Source organism: Fusarium musae, chromosome 1 (genome assembly GCF_019915245.1).
Source record: "Fusarium musae strain F31 chromosome 1, whole genome shotgun sequence".
Taxonomy (NCBI): Eukaryota; Fungi; Ascomycota; class Sordariomycetes; order Hypocreales; family Nectriaceae; genus Fusarium; species Fusarium musae.
The window spans coordinates 5,719,351-5,739,001 of record NC_058387.1 but is presented as its reverse complement, the minus strand read 5'-3'; the positions used below and the strand labels follow the sequence as shown (position 1 = coordinate 5,739,001).

At 50.6% G+C, this 19,651-nt stretch overlaps 4 protein-coding genes across 4 annotated transcripts; 2 read left to right on the top strand and 2 right to left on the bottom strand.

The window, feature by feature from the left end:
* Nucleotides 1-364: 364 nt before the first annotated feature.
* On the bottom strand, nucleotides 365-8,388 carry J7337_001739 (uncharacterized protein; the record flags this gene model as incomplete). Its single annotated transcript, XM_044819473.1, has 5 exons — nucleotides 365-397; nucleotides 448-1,343; nucleotides 1,394-5,309; nucleotides 5,355-5,752; nucleotides 5,802-8,388. 5 exons carry the CDS (start codon nucleotides 8,386-8,388, stop codon nucleotides 365-367), a joined length of 7,830 nt encoding a protein of 2,609 aa, XP_044687175.1.
* Nucleotides 8,389-11,381: 2,993 nt separating this feature from the next.
* SPM1_1 (Subtilisin-like proteinase Spm1) lies at nucleotides 11,382-13,028 on the top strand (the record flags this gene model as incomplete). The annotated part of the gene is made up of 2 exons (XM_044819472.1): nucleotides 11,382-11,747; nucleotides 11,799-13,028. The coding sequence occupies 2 exons, from the start codon at nucleotides 11,382-11,384 to the stop codon at nucleotides 13,026-13,028; spliced, it is 1,596 nt and encodes a 531-aa protein (XP_044687174.1).
* Nucleotides 13,029-13,655: 627 nt separating this feature from the next.
* J7337_001737 (uncharacterized protein) lies at nucleotides 13,656-16,760 on the top strand (the record flags this gene model as incomplete). The annotated part of the gene is made up of 1 exon (XM_044819471.1): nucleotides 13,656-16,760. One exon carries the CDS (start codon nucleotides 13,656-13,658, stop codon nucleotides 16,758-16,760), a length of 3,105 nt encoding a protein of 1,034 aa, XP_044687173.1.
* A 320-nt stretch (nucleotides 16,761-17,080) lies between these two features.
* On the bottom strand, nucleotides 17,081-18,700 carry J7337_001736 (uncharacterized protein; the record flags this gene model as incomplete). The annotated part of the gene is made up of 1 exon (XM_044819470.1): nucleotides 17,081-18,700. The coding sequence occupies one exon, from the start codon at nucleotides 18,698-18,700 to the stop codon at nucleotides 17,081-17,083; it is 1,620 nt and encodes a 539-aa protein (XP_044687172.1).
* Between the last annotated feature and the right edge of the window lie 951 nt (nucleotides 18,701-19,651).

The following is a 19,651-nucleotide window of genomic DNA, read 5'->3' as shown; positions in this document are numbered from 1 at the left end:
TATCACAGCTCGGAATGAGCATATCTTTGTACAAACTACGGCGTTTCCCGATGAGAGAGGGAGATGGGATATCATAGAGGAAGAATAGGGACGAGAAGATCCAGCAGCAATTGACGCTTCAATTCGATTTCTCTACAATCAATCCATCCGCCGGTTGTCTACATTTCGATACCTATATATGTGTGTTGTGCGTGAGGATGTGCGCGAGTCGTTGATTTTCTAAACATGCATATAAACATGAAGCAGGAAACGCCGCAGCGATGTGCAAGAAGCCAAGAAAACAGAATACCCTCCTTCTCTTTAGTCATACGAGGCTATGTCGGTGGTCATATCGAACTGATGTCCGATTCGGTAGGGAAAGACTCTATCTCTCCCTGCTTAGTAGATTCCATTCGTACTAGAACTGTTAGTTTTGGGGAACATCGTTGAGGGAGGGGGGACACTTACAACTCGACCGTCATCATCTCCTGTGTAAACACATGTTGGCATTGGACTTATGCACGTTATGCCTGCCTCTGTGTTGGCACCTTTGTCGTTCTTATAGTCAACGTGGTCAAGCTTTCTGAGGAGCTCAAGTGTCCATCGACTGCCCACGATACTGCGTCGCCAGACATTGACCCTGCCGCGCTTGTGGCCTGTGAAGATTAAGTAATTGTCAAGCCACTCGTTTCCAGCGCCTTCGTAAAAGGCGCATGAGTGGATATAGTCATCCTGCTCGAAACAGACGTTCTGTTCCAGAAGGAGTGTGCCGTTGAGTGTGTAGAGTATCACATTGGGTCCAGAGCAGAGAAGAATCTCGCCCGAAATGTCGTTGATACGTGCACATTCGACAGGTCGCACCAACGGCAGCTTGCGAATGAATGACAATCTGTTCAGATCCCACAAGAATGCTTGCCCGTCTGCAGAAACAGTCAAAAGTGTGCTGAACGCTTTGCTGACTGCAATCGTCGTGACAGGTGACTTGTGGCCAAAGAGACTAGACCTCGGCAGTAACTCAACCGGCTTCCCAGGTAAAGTCTGCAGTGCATATACCGAAACAACACAGTCCTCTCCAGCGGTAATCAAGGTTTTGGAGTCGGCAAAGCAAGCACAAGAAATCTGGCCGATGTGAAGGTTCTCAAAGAGTCCAGCAGGCTTTGTTGGGTTAGCAGCGTGGCCACGTCGAGGAACAAGGTTCTGCATTACCTTTCGGTTGTCGCTGAAGAAGAAGCGAATACTGTTGTCTGCGTAACCCCATTCAAGGAATTTGTCGTATGGTGGGAAGTTGAGACGGAATGGAGAAGCGCACAGCAAGCGGTCGAGTTTGGAAGCGTGGATGAGTGAAGCTACCCTTTCATGGCTTTCTGTTAAACTGGTTAGTGGCGTTTGAGGGTAAAGTAAGCAGAGCTCTTACCAAGGAGTGGATGTGGTAGACAGCCCAACGAAAATACACTGCTATCTAGTCTCTTGACTGAACTTTTGACGTGCTCGCGAGCAGGATGCGACTTCATAAACACTTGATGAGGCGTCTGTCCAAAGTTATGAATCACACCTGCAAGAATAGCTCTCTCCTTTGCATCCGTGATGCTGTCCAGATCTGTCGCACCACGATAAGAAAGATGATGAAACACATTGAGGTTTTCCACAGCTGCTTCACCTCGTTGCTTGTAGCCAAATACTAGATCAATCCACTGGTGCAGGTTCTCGCTCACATACGGACTTTCAAGTGCTTCCCTGTGCTTGGCGATAAAAATCCTCGGGTCACCCTTGGCCCATGGCGGAAGCTCAACGTGGTCGACCTTAACGCCGTTGCTCTCACGATTGCCAAAGTTGTAGCCATTGACGTTGGTCAAGAATTCAGGGAGACAGTAGAACTCAGGGATGAGTTCTCTCACATCGGCCTTGTTCTTGCAAGAAGCTGATTTCCAGGCTTCTGGGATTGACTGAAACAGACGGTCAGCGTGGTCGAAGCTTCCACCTTGCAGCAGGATATACGATTGGACAAATGGCGGTAGACGGATCAGGTATGATGAGACGATCATGGCAGAAGAGTAGTGAGTGCCATAGTGGAAAGGAATCTCTCCAATTTCTGCTAACGCGTTGTAACTCTCAACAAAGCCTCCCACTCTGTTCGGTGTCTGGGCACCCATTGGCTTTGACAAATCGCGGAAAGTGTTGGGATCATCGAGATCCAAGTCCTCGCTCGTATAATCTGCCAGAACCCACGGGAAGACCGGGTATTGAGTCAGATCATTGAACGTCCTTCCAGCCATGGTGTTGACCATCATGAGATAGTGAAAATTGGAGATCTCGCCCTTCTGCCATTTCTTAAGGAGGGGATTCCAAGGCGAGGAGTTGAAAAAGGTACCAAACTTGGACCCAAATCCTTGAGGCGACTCGTCAAAGACCTTGAGAGACTCCAGGCGCCAGGCATCTTCAGGGTTCGGAAGCGTGTTTGCGCCGCTTGTGTGAGGTGCCTTGTTGAGCATTTTCACGAACAGGTTGTCTCGCACCACAGGGTTGATTGTAGTCAAGAGATAGCTTCGACCATCAGTGAAAAACACCTCAATCGCAACATCTCGAAACAGGAACCGACGCTTCGAAATGCTGATAACATCTTGCCATCGCCAGTGCCTCGATTCCTGCTCCTTGTTGTTCTGTCGCTTTTCAGAAGTCTTAGCGTCCGTGACGATCTGAGAGAAAGGGTCGCGCTCTTCGGGAGGAGCTTGCCAGACATTGACGATGTCGCCGTTGGCACACTGGAACACGTTGTCCATTATGTAAAGGGCATCCTTGCCTATTATAAGGATTCCCTCACATGCTTCCAGACCAATGATGCGCGAGACGTTGTATGCAGACTGAACCTGGTCTCCACGCTCCAATCGTCGCATCACTTTGCGGTTCTTGTCTTCGAACCCTTCGTCTCCTTCGTTAGGATCATTGGGATCGTCCACAAGCTCAAAGTCATCCTCCGGCGCAACACCGGAGCTGGGTTGCTCAGCTGGCTCGGTAGATTCTGGCTCCTCTGTGAATTGAGGCTGCTCAGCATTGCCATCTAAAGCCGACGCAGCGCTTGGTTTCGTTGGCGTCACAGCCGAGGCCTGGATCGAAGGAGCTGGGCTGGCCGACGTATTGATCCGAAGAGTCTGTAGCACCTCACTCGCCTTCCTCTTCGGCTGATACTCATCCTTGCTGATTGTGAAATCTGGAAGAACCCTCAGTCTCATTCGATTGCGACCTTCGGTGCGATCAAGCTTCCACTTGGGTGTAGCTGCCTCACTGAACACCGCACCAGGCCTCATAAGATCCCGCTCCATCTTGGTGTAAGCCGCGCTGAGGTATACTAGGTCATCTTGTTGGTCCTGCATGAGTCGCTGATACTTGAAGTACTCAGAGTTGTAGATGCTCTTCATCCAAGCGCTATTACCAATATCATGACTGATGAGAATCTTCTCTGTGTTAATGCTCTCCGCATGCAATGATCTGAGCTTATCTTTGCGTTTGGTGAGACGAACTTTGGCTGTCTCCGAAGTTCGTACGTTTTCTGAACTGACGAAATCCTCCCATGTTTTAGACATGCCGCCAAAGAATAGGACGTCCAGTGACGGGCGGTGCTTATCAACCCAGTCAACAAATGACTCGTCATCCACGCCTGTCAGCTTCTGAAAGTCCTTCGAAAGCTGCTTTTGGTCTGGAGACATGCAAGAGCGGATCAGCGTAGTAGATTCCTCTGGCTTCTGCACCAAGATAATGCGTAAGAAATTAGCTGCCGCAATACGAAGGGGCATCTTGTCGCCAATGAGTTTCGTGTAGAGCTGGTACCAGAAGAGTTTAAGGAACTCATCCTCACTCGTAAAGCAACCGAGAATTGACATCTGCCAGTACACCATCTTGTCCATAAACTGCTTGGCCTCCACCAAAGTGGTCTCTTGGTTGTCAAGATCCGATAGCCTCAGAAGAATGATCCTCAGTAGACAGCTGCGGATTGTGGCGACAGCTTGGCTGCAAAGTCGGACACTCTTGAGGTTCGAGATATCCGGACGCTGCAGAAATTCGAGAAGCATGCCAACAAAGTCGATCATGGCCTCAGCGCCATTCATGAACCATCCTTCGAAGATGGCCTCTGACATGTGTGTGCAGAATCGAGACAGGTTGGTCAGTACACGAGGCTCACAGATTGCTTTCTGATTGAGCTGAACATTATTCGTCAATTGAGCAGTCACATGCTTCAATATGTAAGACTCAAAGTACGCTTGGTGTTCACGGAACCCAGGAGGAACTTTAGTAAACAGGCCGAAACCTGGGAAGTCTTTCCGTGCGAGAAGCTGATCCATAAAGACATTCACCACCAGCTCTAAGAGTCCATCCAAGATATCGCTACTAGGCTTCTTGCTCGGTACTGATCTCAATGAAGGTAGCGCTGGATTCAGTCGAGCTGGACTGGGTCCGACCGGTGACTTTTGTTGGGTGAGTAGAATAAACGAGGAGGCTCTTCGCAGTGGTGTGCCCTTTGGTGGTGTTGACTGAGGCGACGGCACCGGATCCACGCTTGTCGTTCGTACGATAGGCGTGGCATTTGAAGCACTACCATTAATCGGGCGGATGATAACATCAGTCCCCTCAAACGTCAACGCCGTATCGCCAGAGTTCAGCTCGGTTTCAGGCGTCACCGCATCGGCGCTAACAATAACTGGGTAGAGTGCTGAGAGCAACAGTCTCACCCACTCCGAGTTCAGGGCAAAGTCCCTGAATTCCGTTGACCGTGCATGGAGATCCGACAGGAAGCGAATAACGGTATGTAGAACACTGGCATAGCTTGCAACTCGCTCACTGTCTCGCGAGAAGTTGGAGCGCGTCTCAAGGGCAGTGGCCAAGTTCATGGAGCTCGCTCGTGGGCGTAGTTCAGTAGACGATGCGTGCTTCTTAAGCGCGAAAGCTGGGTCTATATGAGTTGCCGGCGAGTCTGGATCATCCTGATGTCTCATCACATCCTTCAGACCATGCTGCAGCATTGCAGTAATAACGGACAATGAGTCGGGGTATACGACCTTTCGCTTGCCGAATGTCTCCAACAGGCTGAAGAAGTCGAAATTTCTGTCAAAGTTGATCTCGGCCACATCGTAGCCAAACAGGATACTAAAGCAAATGGGCCACAGAGTTGGCATATCCCAAAATCGCTTGAGTCTATTCGACATGATGATGAAGCCTCCCGACTTTCCAGCGAATTTTGAGGTATAGTTCGAGCCGTGGGTGACCAGAAGACGAGCCAGGATCTTGCAACCATGGACAACGACTTCCGGATCGTCTTCAGCCAACAGGTAAAGGAGCCACTACGAAAATTAGCAAAGAAACACACAAGATATACTCGCTCTCACCTTATTTGTCACAGTTCGTGCAAACTTTTTGATGTGCGTTGTGTTGCCCTTTTCACACAGAATGCGCGAGTACATGCTGAGAACCTTGACACCAAGCTGCTTCTTGGTCAAGAACTTCAAACCAGAGGCAACCGCAGCTGCGGTGGGATCAGTCGGCGTGCCTCGCCTTCGTGGGACTGGAGTGCTTGATCGAGAGATAGCTGAAAGAGGACGTGGAGTTCGTGGTAAGGATGAAGGTTGTGAGTGGAAGGCGTATGTGATGAAAAGCGACAGCGATCGCATGACCTCTTGGCTAAAGTTGGACGCAACAAGGACTTCGAAAGCACCCATGAAGTGAGATATCGTGTCTTCTGATACGACCTCTCCTTTCATGGCATCGAGCAACCTCTTGACAATTCCTGAGGATGATTAGCATGAGTTGCAAAGTGTAGGCATGATGAAACATACTCATCCTTATCAGCCTTCGACTATTAAATTCGTGATACTTGCTCTTAACTGCGAATGTCACGAACTGTTTATAGTAAAGCTCTTGGATTCGAGGCGCCGACTTTCTCCAGATGTCAAGGTCGATGAGCAGGATGCGATAAGCAAGGGGGTTGATGATGAAGGACTCCATGGGCTCTGTGTGGTTATATCCAACGAAGCCAAGGATGAGACTCAGTAGTTGAAACGCCAGCCGATCGCGGTCCTCGTTAGAAACCTGGAGTCGGGTGACAGTTGAGTCGCCGCTGCTGCGGTCATAGCCCAGCTTGACGCGGAGAAGCATCGCCAAAATGCCGTACCCATTATCCTTCTCGATTGCTTCACTGTTCCTCCAGCTTTGTCGAATGCAGTAAAACAACATTTCTGCCGATCTCACTGTCTCTTCTATTGACGATGCTCGCTCAAACAGTTTCAAGGCCAGCGGGGTGAAACCAGCAAGTCGCCACAGGTTCTCGTCCAAGTAAGATGGCACGGCGACGATAGGACTGCCTCGGAATTGTAGAAGACCTTGAACTCTGAACAAGGAGTCCGGAAGACTTGGCACGGCACAGTTGATGGCTAGGGGAGCACCCTCCTGGTTTGATGCCCGGAAGAGATTGCGAGCACAGTTTCGCGGCAATGACCTCAATAGTCCTGTGTCGTAGAATTGCACATTTTCTGGGAACGTGGCTGAAGGTAGAATGCTGAGGAGAATCTTGGATTCGGGTAGTAACGAGCCAGCTTTCTCGCGGACAGCTCTTATGATGTCCGAGGTCTCGCCCTTCCCAGGATGTGCGATCTCGTTTCTGAGTCCCAAGGTGGCTGATGCCTCGTAGGTCTGAAAGCCTCCTAAGCTATCCTGGAAGTTGCCCTGGTATCGCGGCCCAAGGCCATAGTGGACTGCCAAAAAGTCATCACTCAAAGCATCTTCAAACAGATGTGCCGAAGCAAGTGACCAGCGCGAGAACACAAGTCCGGGGCCTATTTGGTTCGAAAGGTCTTTTGGCGTACCGATAAACGCTTGCACTGGATTCGTCTTGTTCTGATTCGAGTTGAATGAGGCAAAGCTATCATGGGCAGCATTTGACAAAGGTGGAAGATGGGGGTAGTTGCAGCGAATTTGTTCTGAGAATTCACCGTTCACGTAGAGTGACGCCTTGCTAGTAACTAATGCCTTTGGTCGGCGATGCACAATAGCAATGTGGTACCATTTCTTCTCCTTGAATGAAACAGATTTGAACCTGACACTGGGTTTGTTTGAGGTAACAGATGTCTGAAGGATAAAGTTGTGAGTATCTCTCTCAAGATACATCAGCAGAAAACATGCTTGTGTGGAATCAAAGACACCAAATATTGTTGTGTGTGCAGTAGGATCGAAGCTGTCTACTCGAATCCACGCTGTAAATGTGTAACCTGCACTAGACTGCGGTGGGAACGATCGACCAAGACTCGACAACTCAAGGGACGAATGGCCATGTAATGAGAGGTCGAATTGGAAGAATGGGGGGCCGGAATGTTTCGATGTCATCTGTAAGCAGAACTCGGACGCTTCAGACCCAGGCCTTGATAAGAGGAATTGTGTATCTGCAGGTTCATTCACACCCAAAAACATGAGCATTCTGCATATCCCCAAAACCTTCTCTCGTTCGGGTGGGCTCAGTGCTGAATCGGCATTGAAGGCCACCCGTAGGAATTGTGATAAGGCACCAGTCGAGTGTACGGCAGCTCGATTATATATAGAAACCGCGATAATATTGTGCATTGTCTCCAAGACGAGAAGTGAAGCGGGGTTTGCGAGGCCATCTTTCATCCGGGGAATGGCCATCCAGAAGCTGACGACTGCTCTCAGAATTTCAGGATGTCGTATTATGGTCTTGGCATTGACAACCTCCTTCACACCAGGTGTAATATTTTCGGCAGATTTAGCCAGCACAAGATCCCATTGTTCTTCGGCGCTATCATCCTCTTCTTCTTTTAGGGAATTATCGTCGTCGGGTCGTAGTGATTTTGCGATTGATTGGCATAGAAGATCGAGTGCTTCGTCGTCGAGGGAAAAGGCGAGCAGCTTGCCAAAGACATGACAGCTTATCCAGGCATCAGGCTCAGCGCCGCCGAGTCCTATGCTTGCGATAACTTGTTCTAAAGCCTCCCAGCCGCCTCCCTCGACTCGATATCGAAAAAACCGTCGGTTCCCTGAGTGTCCACGCAGCGCCCCCGAGAGCAGGTTGAGACAGTCTCCTAACAGCTTAAACAAAGCAAGCATGTCCACATCGCTTCGCTTATCGGGGTCGTAATAGCCAGAGAAGGCTCGCAGCAGGTTAAGAATGGTTTGGAAGCCGTCGGCATGTCGAAAGTCATCTTGAAGAACGGGCGAGTGCGTCGCAGAAATATGCTGTATAATATGTCGGAGTTTCCGTAACAATGGCGGTATTTGAGGATATCCGTCTTGTTTGTGTAGAGTCGTATCGAGGTTCAGAGCTTCGAGCAAGCCCTTTATTATCTCGAAGGACTTGCTATTGGGAGGGTTCGAGGCCGAGGTGGACGACCGGTATCTTCTTGGTATTGAGGCCATTGTGTAGTTTGTTTAATCACGGGTTCATTCCAGAAGCAACCTTTTCCCCCCTGAGCCCTTCAAGGGTCCAGGCCGTTATCAGTCGTCGTAGGCATCGAAGAGTAAGATTTAGAACTTGTTGGAGCTACCGGCGCGGGGCGCATGAAGCTCTCTGGTAGGGGAGGACAGCGCACAAAACACGACCACGGGGCTCGGCGGTTCCTGAGGAAGATCGGCGGGAGGTATCGGGGCTCGAACTCGTCAAACAGACTCTGAAGCTGAAAATTAGCGATGGTGTCTTGAAACAAACGGTCACGACTGGAGCCTGAACTACCTGTGCTCAATACTGTAACTCGGGGTCAGCCTTGGAGGTGTGGCTTGGCTGTGGCGAGGAGGCCCCTCACTCTCAATGCAGTGCCACTACTTTTGGGCGGATCGCCTGAGCTGACGAAGCTCGAGTCACGGTGTTGGAGTGACATGAACGCGTGCACCTGATGGAAACCTCCACACCTGCATGAGGAGGAGGTTTTGAATGGGTGGTTTTGGAGAAGATCAACTACATCTGTTCACTCATCGCGACTTTTGGTTTAATAGTGGTGCTAATACTCGAGACATTGCCTTGTTTGAAACGCCATGTCTCGGTGACGTCGATATTTGGTTTTGGTTCAGGGTAGCTTGTACGAACAGTTGCATGTCATGCAGATGCCACGAATTGTGTAACCACTGTTCTGCTTTCTTTGTTTCCAGTAAGACTGAGATACGGAAGTACGTATATTTGTCAATTTTGTGTAAATCACGGTCTTTTACTGTCACTTTGATGATCGGTCTTGAATAAGCATATCCAACTTAGAAGAATGCTTGTCAAATGGAAAATGCTCCGAAATCGAGACTACTGTGGATCCAGTTAACATCAGAAAGTTCAGGAAAACACACCGCGCAGCTACAGATTGTGTCTATGAATATCCATATCAATTAACATGGCTTTCTCAGATAGGCAACATGCCTCGAATGCGACATTGGCCTCAAATCAGGGTCTTGCTGTTCAGCTCCAAGGTGCATGCATCTATAAGTATGGCGGGCTATAGAACCGTGGACACTTGAAAAGACACCGCCGATTTTAATAAATAAGGTCTCTGACTTCGGTGTTGCTTTCGCCTAAGTATTAACTCAATTCACTAAACCTATACTGTTATTTACAATTTTAGCTAAACCTCATCATAAATAGATCAGGAGCTTTGTCGATCATGGACATTTGAAACCAGAGATGTTCCGAGATCCGTTAATCCTTATCTCAAACTGGTAGGAATCACCTTATCTACTGGATAAGAGTTGATAAACAGGCAATTTGTTGAGTAGCTCGGTCGTCCGACGTCCAGAATGAGCTACAAGTGCTGCTTGATGGCGTTATCTGAGCCGGCAAGATAACAAATCGCTGCCGATACTGGAGAGTGGAGAGCTCCCTGAGAGCTCTGTACCAGATGCAGACGCGCTACGCATGCGTATGTACCTCACCCGAGCTTGGAGCTCAAGGTGCCTGGCGTACATTGACAGAGAGCAAAGCACTGGCCAACGTTAAGCCCCGGATGTTCTGGGTGCCTGGTGAGAACCGTGAAATAGCTTACCAATTTCGCATAGTGAATCATGACGTCTGCTCTGCCGTGTTGTCTTTCCAAGGAATCGAATCTCCCCAAGACAAAAGGTCACTTTTAACCCTGCGAACGGACTGGGATGGTGAGGCGCTGCTGGCGTTGGCTTGCTAGCTTGGAGCGAACAGCGCTTGAGAGTCGAATTGAGACATGGGCATGCTACACTGGGCACGTGCCAGGGACGTCGTCTGACTCGATGGATCAGGCGGATTAGGTCAGTGGGGGCCAATCGGAGCCAAGGCGCTCCCCGCATTTTGCGTTTTAGCACTGGGTAGAGAGACACCTGCTTTTGGCTGCAAACACCGCAAACTGGAAGGTACCTGACTTGTTGAAGCTCACCCTGTCTGGGTGGATCTTGGTTTCGGCGCGAGCAGGATACTTTGATCTGCCTGAGGTAGCACAGTGTGAGAGAGCTTGCGTATTCATGATGAACTGTATCTGTTTATGGCTGAGTAAATGTAATGGATCAGCCTTGAGGAGCGAATAACCCGTTGAGATGAAGATACGTCGGGAATATAATGGAAAGGACATATTTCTAACTTGTGAAGTTTGATGAAAAGGTTGAACCATCAACGAATAAGCTTGCACGAGAAGTAAATCTTGCTCTCAACCTTCAGTACAGTAATGCCGTGTTCGCTCCCGTTACCGAGAGCCTATCCATGAGCCATGACTCGAAACGAGGCGGACAAACACGACCGGGTTGTCAGCCTTCGTCAACATGAGGCAATCACTCGCCATCAGTTGACTCTCAAACGATCAGAAGCGGTGTATGGATAGTCGAATATTCACTGTGCCTCCTTGACTATCAGTAGAAACGTCCATAACAGGCTCCTCATCTTCATCATGACCATTCCTCGGGTCAAGGCGGCTGAACTGTAGCCCGCCTCGGCCTTCTGAACTCAGTGCATGGTCGAACTCTCACACTGTCCGTCATGAGAGCTAAGGAGGTACCTGGCTCAAACAGGTGCCGTTATCGCATTGCCTGGGTGACGGCCATTGGTCTTCTAGCACATGCGCTAAACTATATTCGGTCCTCAGCCACTGTGTTATCGCCCATCCTAGAGATGGATGCGTCACACCCTCCTGCCGGGTCCCCCAGGCCCGCTGAGGCAACACTGGAGCTGTCGCACGCTGCTCGTGCTTTGCTTATCTACCCCAGGTGCTGCCGCCATCGCTTCTTCTTCCTTTCATCATCTCATCCATATCCATCATCTCTCTCCCCATCCTTTGAAGTATCGATCTCGTCTGATTCCATCTATTCAGACGGTCGAGGACATCAATTTGTCCATTTGTTTTCTGTCTTTGAGTCGCAGGTAGACCAAACACAAGCTTTGTCGCTTCAGCTTCGTCATTGCGCCTTTCGTCACCATGAAGTCCGCTCTCACCCTCTCTATGGCGGCTGTCGCCAGCGCTGCCTCCTTCAGCGTGGGCACCGTCCACGACAAGGCCGCTCCCATCCTCAGCTCCATCGATGCCGAGACCATCCCAGACTCGTACATCATCAAGTTCAAGGACCATGTTGATCATGCCGCTGCCAGCGACCATCACATGTGGGTTCAGGACACACACAAGCAGGGCGAGACTGAGCGCCTCGAGCTGCGAAAGCGCTCCATTCCTTTCACAGACAAGACCTTCTCTGGCTTGAAGCACACCTTTGACATCGGTGATGCCTTCAAGGGCTATGCCGGCCACTTTGACGAGTCCATGATCGAGAAGGTCCGAAACCACCCTGACGTAAGTACCTCCGATTATGCCTCATGATCATCAGAAGCTAACAACAACCAGGTCGAGTTCATTGAGCGGGACACTCTTGTCCACACCATGGTCCCTGTTTCCCAGAACATGATCACTGAGGACAAGTGCGACGGCGAGACCGAGCGACAGGCTCCTTGGGGTCTTGCCCGTATCTCCCACCGCAACACCCTCAACTTCGGTACCTTCAACAAGTACCTCTACTCTTCCGATGGTGGCGAGGGTGTCGATGCCTACATTGTTGACACTGGTACCAACGTTGACCACGTTGACTTCGAGGGTCGTGCCCACTGGGGTAAGACCATTCCCTCTGGCGATGCTGATGAGGATGGCAACGGTCACGGTACTCACTGCTCCGGTACTGTCGCCGGTAAGAAGTACGGTGTTGCCAAGAAGGCCAACGTCTATGCCGTCAAGGTCCTCCGATCTAACGGCTCTGGATCCATGTCCGACGTTGTCAAGGGTGTCGAGTTCGCTGCCACCAGCCATCTCGAGCAGAAGAAGAAGGCCAAGGACGGCAAGCGCAAGGGCTTCAAGGGCTCTGTCGCCAACATGTCTCTTGGTGGTGGTAAGACCCAGGCTCTCGATGCCGCCGTCAACGCCGCTGTCCGCACTGGTATTCACTTTGCTGTCGCCGCTGGCAACGACAACGCTGATGCCTGCAACTACTCCCCCGCTGCCGCCTCTGAGCCCGTCACCGTCGGTGCCTCTGCTCTCGATGACAGCCGTGCCTACTTCTCCAACTACGGAAAGTGCACTGACATCTTCGCCCCCGGTCTGAACATTATGTCCACCTGGATCGGCTCCAAGTATGCCGTCAACACCATCTCTGGTACCTCCATGGCCTCTCCCCACATTGCTGGTCTCCTCGCCTACTACCTCTCTCTTCAGCCCGCTGAGGACTCCGAGTACGCCCTTGCTTCCATCACCCCCAAGAAGCTCAAGGAGAACCTCATCTCCGTCGCCACTGAGGATGCTCTCTCCGACATTCCCTCCGACACCCCCAACCTGCTCGCCTGGAACGGCGGTGGCTGCAGCGACTACAAGAAGATTGTCGAGGCTGGTAGCTATAAGGTCAAGGCTGCTCCCTCTTCTCGCGTCGAGGAGATCAAGCACGCTGTCGAGCAGGAGGTCAACCTCGTCTCTGGCAAGCTGACCACTGGTGCCAAGGAGCTTGGCTCCAAGGCCGAGAAGTTCTCCAAGAAGATCCACGAGCTCGTCGATGAGGAGCTTGAGCAGTTCCTTAAGGAGCTCAACCTGTAAGATCTATAATCTTATCACTGGGTGCATTGGGTACACATTATGTTGGGATTACGGATTGTTATGGGTCTTTTTTTGGTTTGGGTTACATGACATTGATAGGGGCGCTTGCTCTTCTTGATGACCAGTTGTCATCACATTGTGCGCTTGAATGCATGGGTTAGTCCATGGGGCAGGCTAGATTTAGGCTTGCTTATTACAATACATCTCCTTATTACAAGATCAATCTTTTCCCAACTTGATGTCTCTATGCTGTTCATGTGAATGCTGTGTTCTATCTCTTTATCTGACTACCGCCGATAAGGCGGGCACCTGAAGGTACTAGGTAGGTAGGTGCCTTGGTGGAGGTGCTTGTGCCAGAGCTAACGTTCCTTCGCTGTTGCTCACCTGCGAATAGTTCCTTCCATCTTCGAATGGTACAACAGCACTCCCGTTCCTTCCTTCCTCATGCCTACCTCAAGTGTGTGGAGTCATTCTTTGCCATGTCTGACTTTGGTTCTGTTCACTTGGTGCCATCACCAACAAGGCATCACTCTATCCTTCATATTGTTGTTTTCGAGTCTACGATCAGCCTTCATTGATACCCAACTCTTATTTGCAGTTGCAAGCAAATCCGGACATTTATGAGAGATGCTGCGACGTAACAGCTCTCGAAAGAAGAATCGCCGTCCACTGAGTCGAAGCAAATCCACCAATTCTGTCGCCCGCAGTCCCATCCGCGATCTCGAATCCATCAACCCTGCCAGGGCTGAACGAGATGCCAACATTGCTGCTGTAGTGTCGTATCAACGAGCTCAAGACAGAGACAGTAGTGAAGGAATGCTATTTCCACGGGACCCTGCGAGCTTCTATCCCGACAGGAGTGATGGCACTGGCAGCATCATCAGACACAGCCTGGAGCGGACTGACAGTGCTCTGAGCGGCCATGGCAGTTCAAACATCGCTCGACAGAAAAGCGTTCGCTTTACCGGGCCGTTAGCTCATCCACGCAGGAATTTTGCACCCAGAGCGAATGGTGGAAGAGATTCTCCGACAAAAGCAACTTCCGCGATCCATGCTTTCGGGAACGCAAACGCCAGACCCTCACCCACGCTGTCGTTCCAAGACGAACGACCAGATAACTTCTCCCTTACCCGACGTTACCTAGAGACACTGCAGCTACCCGACTCGTGTTACCACCCAGAAGAAGATGCTGCTTCGATGGCTGCAACCTACAAAAAGGTCAGGAAGTCCCGGTCAATGGTGACATCCTCGCATGCAGAGACAGGGACAATTTCTAGCAAGACCTGGTCTGCAAGGACTCGCCAGCCGCCTCCAGTTCCTCGACGTCTACCTAAGAGTAGCGAAAATGAACAGCTAAAGCCTGCGATGCCCCCCAATGCCAGTCTCAGAGCTTCTACGTCAATGAGCTTCCTCAAAACCCGGCGACGGCTGGCGGCGTCACGCTCAAGCAGTCGTGGTGATGATCATGATCTGGCAGTTCAACTTGCTAGAGAGAAATTTCGACAGATACAGGAACAAGATGCCAAAAAGAGCCAATCGCCTACTTTGCTACGCCCAAAGCACACACAAAGCGAAAATTCTCCCTTCCGAAAGTCGATGCGCAATAGCAGCAACCACACAGCAGTCTCGGCCCTTTCCACCATCTCCGCTTCAAAGCAGAGAGGCATCCGAAAGACGGCGCGCAAAGTGTCTCACGGGCTCAGATCACGACTGCGGGGGCTTTTTGGCAGAGGAAAGAGTTCCGAGGACTCAGACAAGCATGAACTCGAACAAGTCGCGGCGGAGAATGATTCGGATGCAGAAAGTTGCTTGCACAACGGGGACGTTGAAGCGACCGAAGAAGCCTCTATGTTTCATGTTACATCGCATGTTCCTTCTTTGCACGACGTACCGTCCAACCAGCAGCTCAGGTCTCGCAAGGGTAGCGTTGAAAGCCTTGGAGACGGCGACCAGCATATTCCTGATGACAAGTCTCGTGTCACCAGCTGGACGAACTCGATGACAAATACAGTGACAAGCCATGGGACTACTGGAGACTGGGAGAGGCAGCGCCTCTCTGTGATTAAAGAGAATGGTACGCATATTCCGTCATCAGCTCGATCGATCGAATATCTGGAGCAGCAAACTAGAGACATGATTGCAGACATGTCGGTTGACAGCGAACGAGTCTACTCAGCCCTTATGGAGCGACTCGCACGCAAGGAGCCAACGGATAGGGTCCTGCAGTCTCAACCAGGCTCAGTCAAGTCTAGAGTAACGAACACCGGAGATAGTAATGGCCAATCCATCAATAGACAATGGGATTGCTCCACCATTCGGTGCGTTCGGCCTGATGATAACATTTTCAGAGACAACAAAGATCATTCCTCTCGAAGTTCAAGCTCAGCCACTGAGGTCCCCGAGCACAAGAACAAGCACCAGCCCCAAGCCGACCACACCTCTACAGTCGAACACACAGATGCACACACAGATGCATTGGATTGGAGCGATGATAGGACTCACTCTGAGAGCGAGCGTACTAGTGTTCTACTCCAAGGCCTGGAACCTCACAAGACGATCACCCAGAGGAGCTCTGCATTTTTCGCAAGTCCTTCTTGTCAATCGTTCCGTTCCCCAAGTCCTTATCGTCGTGCTCTCAGGGCAAGCCAGATGAACTCTGAAGAAGAACAAGACGCTTTCCAGGGATCACGGTATCTACACTCACTATCGACCTTGTGCCTTCCTACGCGTCAAGACAGTAGCCCATCTTCAGGTAAGGACCTGCAGGTGGGAGATGCGGAAAGTGTTTACTCTTGTGTGGGTGATGATGCAAACCCGGTGCTTTCAGCTTCGGAGAACACCGCGGGACAGAATGAGACCTGCATCTACAATGATCCCGTACCGCCATTAGAGATTCCTGCCCGACTGTCATATCGTCAACACCAACGAGATACATCGACAGCCAGTTCTGTAGAATGGAAGACCTGGCTTAGTTCAAAAGTGTCACAGCTCGAAGCACCATTGACACCCAGCAAGCGAGAGAAATGGAATGACGTACTTCCAACACTGGGTCACGTTAGAGAACACGCTTCTATAGGTTCAACACCTGAGCATTTCACACCTACGAAGGATGGGACACCGAATCGCAGCCCTCTGAGCAACGTCAAGGGTAATGCACAAATCTTTCAAGGAGGAGGCAGCCCGACGCGATCAACGCGGCAAGTCTTGATAGGGTATGACGAGAACGCAGCACCGAGTTACAAAGCCAATACTTATACCAAGGGGCGGCCCCCATCTATACCGCCCAGGAGCACGTTGCGAGCGGTGCCATCTCTGCCAAGTGTCGGCTCAAGAGGATACATCCCAGATGCAGGATTGGTGAAGGAGATGCCGCGTATGCGATCACTAAATACAATAGGACGTCTCAATTCGACCCCGGAGGAGTCTATCAATAAGAGACGGTCCCGGACACGAGTGACTGGTTGGCAAGCCTCACCAACCAAGTCAAGCCCTGGGGTTCGTGCCCAACCTCCCCGAACCGGATCACCTGCGCTTCGAGGAGACTTTGGCTTGAAGTATCCGATCAGACCTCAGGCAGCAGAGAGGCAGCAGGGAGACACGTTGAGGGACCGAGAGTCTGATGCTCAAGCGATGGGCAGCAAGACGATGGTGGATCTGTTTTTGAGTAGCCGGCGGAACCAAGGAGACGGTAGGAGTAGTGGATTTGGTAGTTCACCAGCAGCGTTTCTTTGAAGGTCACATGTGCGAGTTGTTGAAGTACATCCGACAGGAGAAAAGTAATGTTTAGTCAAGGAGTGGACAGTTATGCTGCTGCAGGTCATTAATACTCTTGTATATATCTTAGCTGAGGAGTCATTGACTGCAGGTCTTTTTCGTATCAAGACATGTCTTTCTGCAAGCTCGTTGCCACAATATTGCGAAGAGATCCCACCACCCGATAGTATTAATTGAGGCTGGACGCTTGGGTCACGCCGTCAATTGAGGTATCATGAATGCAACTGACGTGAGTCTTAGATGAGAATAAAGAGAACGTGTATTATTACTATTAGTGTCTACTTATCCTGGTCGAGCGGACAGACGTGAACCTCCCAATACTTAGCATACTCCTTGGGAAAACTCTTCTCCCTGTCCTTGCTAACCCACTCTCCGTACTTCTCATGCGTAACCGCCTCATCCAGTACCCCGTTCTCCTTGCTCGTCTTTGTAAACTCCAAAAAGTCCATCGTAACTTTGACATACTCACCCAGGGCCTTCTTCACATCCGCCGTAGCGCCAGTCGCAAAGTTGAGCAGCAATGGCTGTAGGAGTGGCGCATCGGTCACACTGGGATGCGCCGTTCCGATGCTGGTGAGAAACCATGCTGAACCGACTTTGTCGCGCACGCCGCGGACGAGATCCAGAACTGTGTCGAAGTGAGGACGGCCGAAGAAGATGCTGTGTGTCTTGGACCACGAGTTGGAGTGCACGACGAGCAGAGGCACGGGAATGTTGGTGTTGAGCTGACCACTGGATTTGCCGGGGTCGAGAGCGATACCGCCGATGGCGGGATTTGCAGCGGTCGTGTTGGCTGTCTTGAGAGCTTGGAGAGCACCTGTTGCGCCGTAGGAATGGCCGTTGATGGTGAGGTGCTTAAAGTCCAAGCGATCCTTCCACCCATCCAACGTGCTGCCTTCGCCCCGAGAGCTGGAGGCGAAGATATCCTTGCCCTTACCGTCATTGACGTCCTTCAAAACCCGAATAGCCTGCATGATCTCCTCCGTGCGAAACGCAAGCTGCTCTTTCTTGAGCAACGTATCGTTCATAGGCGGCTCAGAAATGAGATCGCTCTCCTTCAAGAGAAACACAGGCCTGTCCCTCTTGTTCTTGATCTGGACCATACTGCCGGGACAGCTTCCATCGCGATGTTCAAGCGCAGCGATGACGTGGCCCCGACTGGCGAGTTCGCCGAGATAGTGCGTGTAATCCGTTCTCGAACTCACAGACCCGTGCGAAAACACCATGACTGGAAACTTCTCCCCGTCGGAGCCCAAGAGCGGAACGTCTACTTTGGCGGGGATTCTAATGCTGCCCACGAGAACCCATAGCGCAAATGTGAAGATAGGTCGGATGATGAAGTTGTTCACTCCAGCGGCGCGCGCATATCCCTCCGCAGTAAGACTCAACGGTTTCGGTACCCAAGGATGCAGCGCACCCTTTGACCTCGCGCCCTTAACAGCAGGATAATACACCGTAAACAGCACACTCTCCACCTCAAATGCCGGCTTCTTCGTACTCTTTAGTAACGTCTCAGATAAACGCTTCGGTTTCTCAAGCGGAATCTCCAGATCAACGGCCCCCACGTCATGCGGACCCGAATAAGCCGGTAATCGCGACGAGAAGAACGGCTGCCATGTTACAAAGCAGTAAAGCACGTAAAGACCTATAACAGAGCACGCGACGTATCGCAATGTTAGGCGCGGACGGAGAATGTGTTTGAGGTATTGTGTAAAGGGCTGGAGAGAGGTAGTGATGCGTGTGAAGATGCTGCTTGGTCGAGGATCGAGCCAGCGCGGTTTAGGCGCTGGAACGGGATCCATGGTTAGCGGGAGGTCCGGGTCGGAGGAGTCGGAGTCGGAGAAGGGGGAGTTAAGGCGGTTGAGTTCGAGATCGATTGAGTTTTGAGACTGTGGCATTTCTTGAGGGAGGAGGAGAAGGGAATGAGGAGGTTGGTTGTGAGGATTGTGAGGGAAGTGATGCGTTGAGTGTTTCTTGTTAGTGAGTGAGTGAGTGATGAGGGTGGCGATGACGCAAGCGGGTCTGGTAGCATTCGGCATTTATCGATTGGGGAGGATTATTCATCAACGATAGAGACGATGAACTTTTAAGAAATATCTTGACATTCAGAACATGATTAGTTATGATGAGTTACACGATCTCTAATGATGGGAAATTGGCTCTGTAACACATCGTTGCTCATTCATGGCTAAGATTGATCACAGAGCACAGTGTCGGATACAGTGCATATATAAACTGCTCACTGTCTCATGATTGAGTTGACCAGGCTGTAAATACTGGTGAAGAGGAACCTGACACCTTGCTGAGCCAAACACCCATGATAGACGATGGTCTGAGGTAGACGAATAAAGCAGTAATTCTGAGGCTGTTGTAAGATATGTAGACAGACTTGCTTAACTGTTTGGCTGCTCGTTCTTGACCGAGTCACATCACTTACATGCACACACGGTAACACTTGTGTAAAGGGGTTTCAAATGAGAAATTGTTAATAAAGTTGGAGAGTTTAATAGGGTAGTGGCTGTTGAAGAGGCTATGAAAGTTGACGCCTTAGTTAGGTTCACAGTCTGCTTTCCTTATGTCTAACCAGTCTCATATGAGTGGATTTAAACAGCGCCGTATGAGATGTGAGACCTCATATCATGTTGCTAGTAACTTGAAGTGATGCCTTTCATGATATTTAACTAGCATTCGAGTTAGAGACTGACCAGAAAGTTAGAACTGAGTTAGCAAGCATGACTAGATGTTGAAGAAAGAACTGATCTGGTAGTTGAAGTTTGAAGAAACATGTCGCAGCAATGGTGTCCGAAGAGAGTTCTCGGATACAGTTGATATATCAGCTACCATTGAGG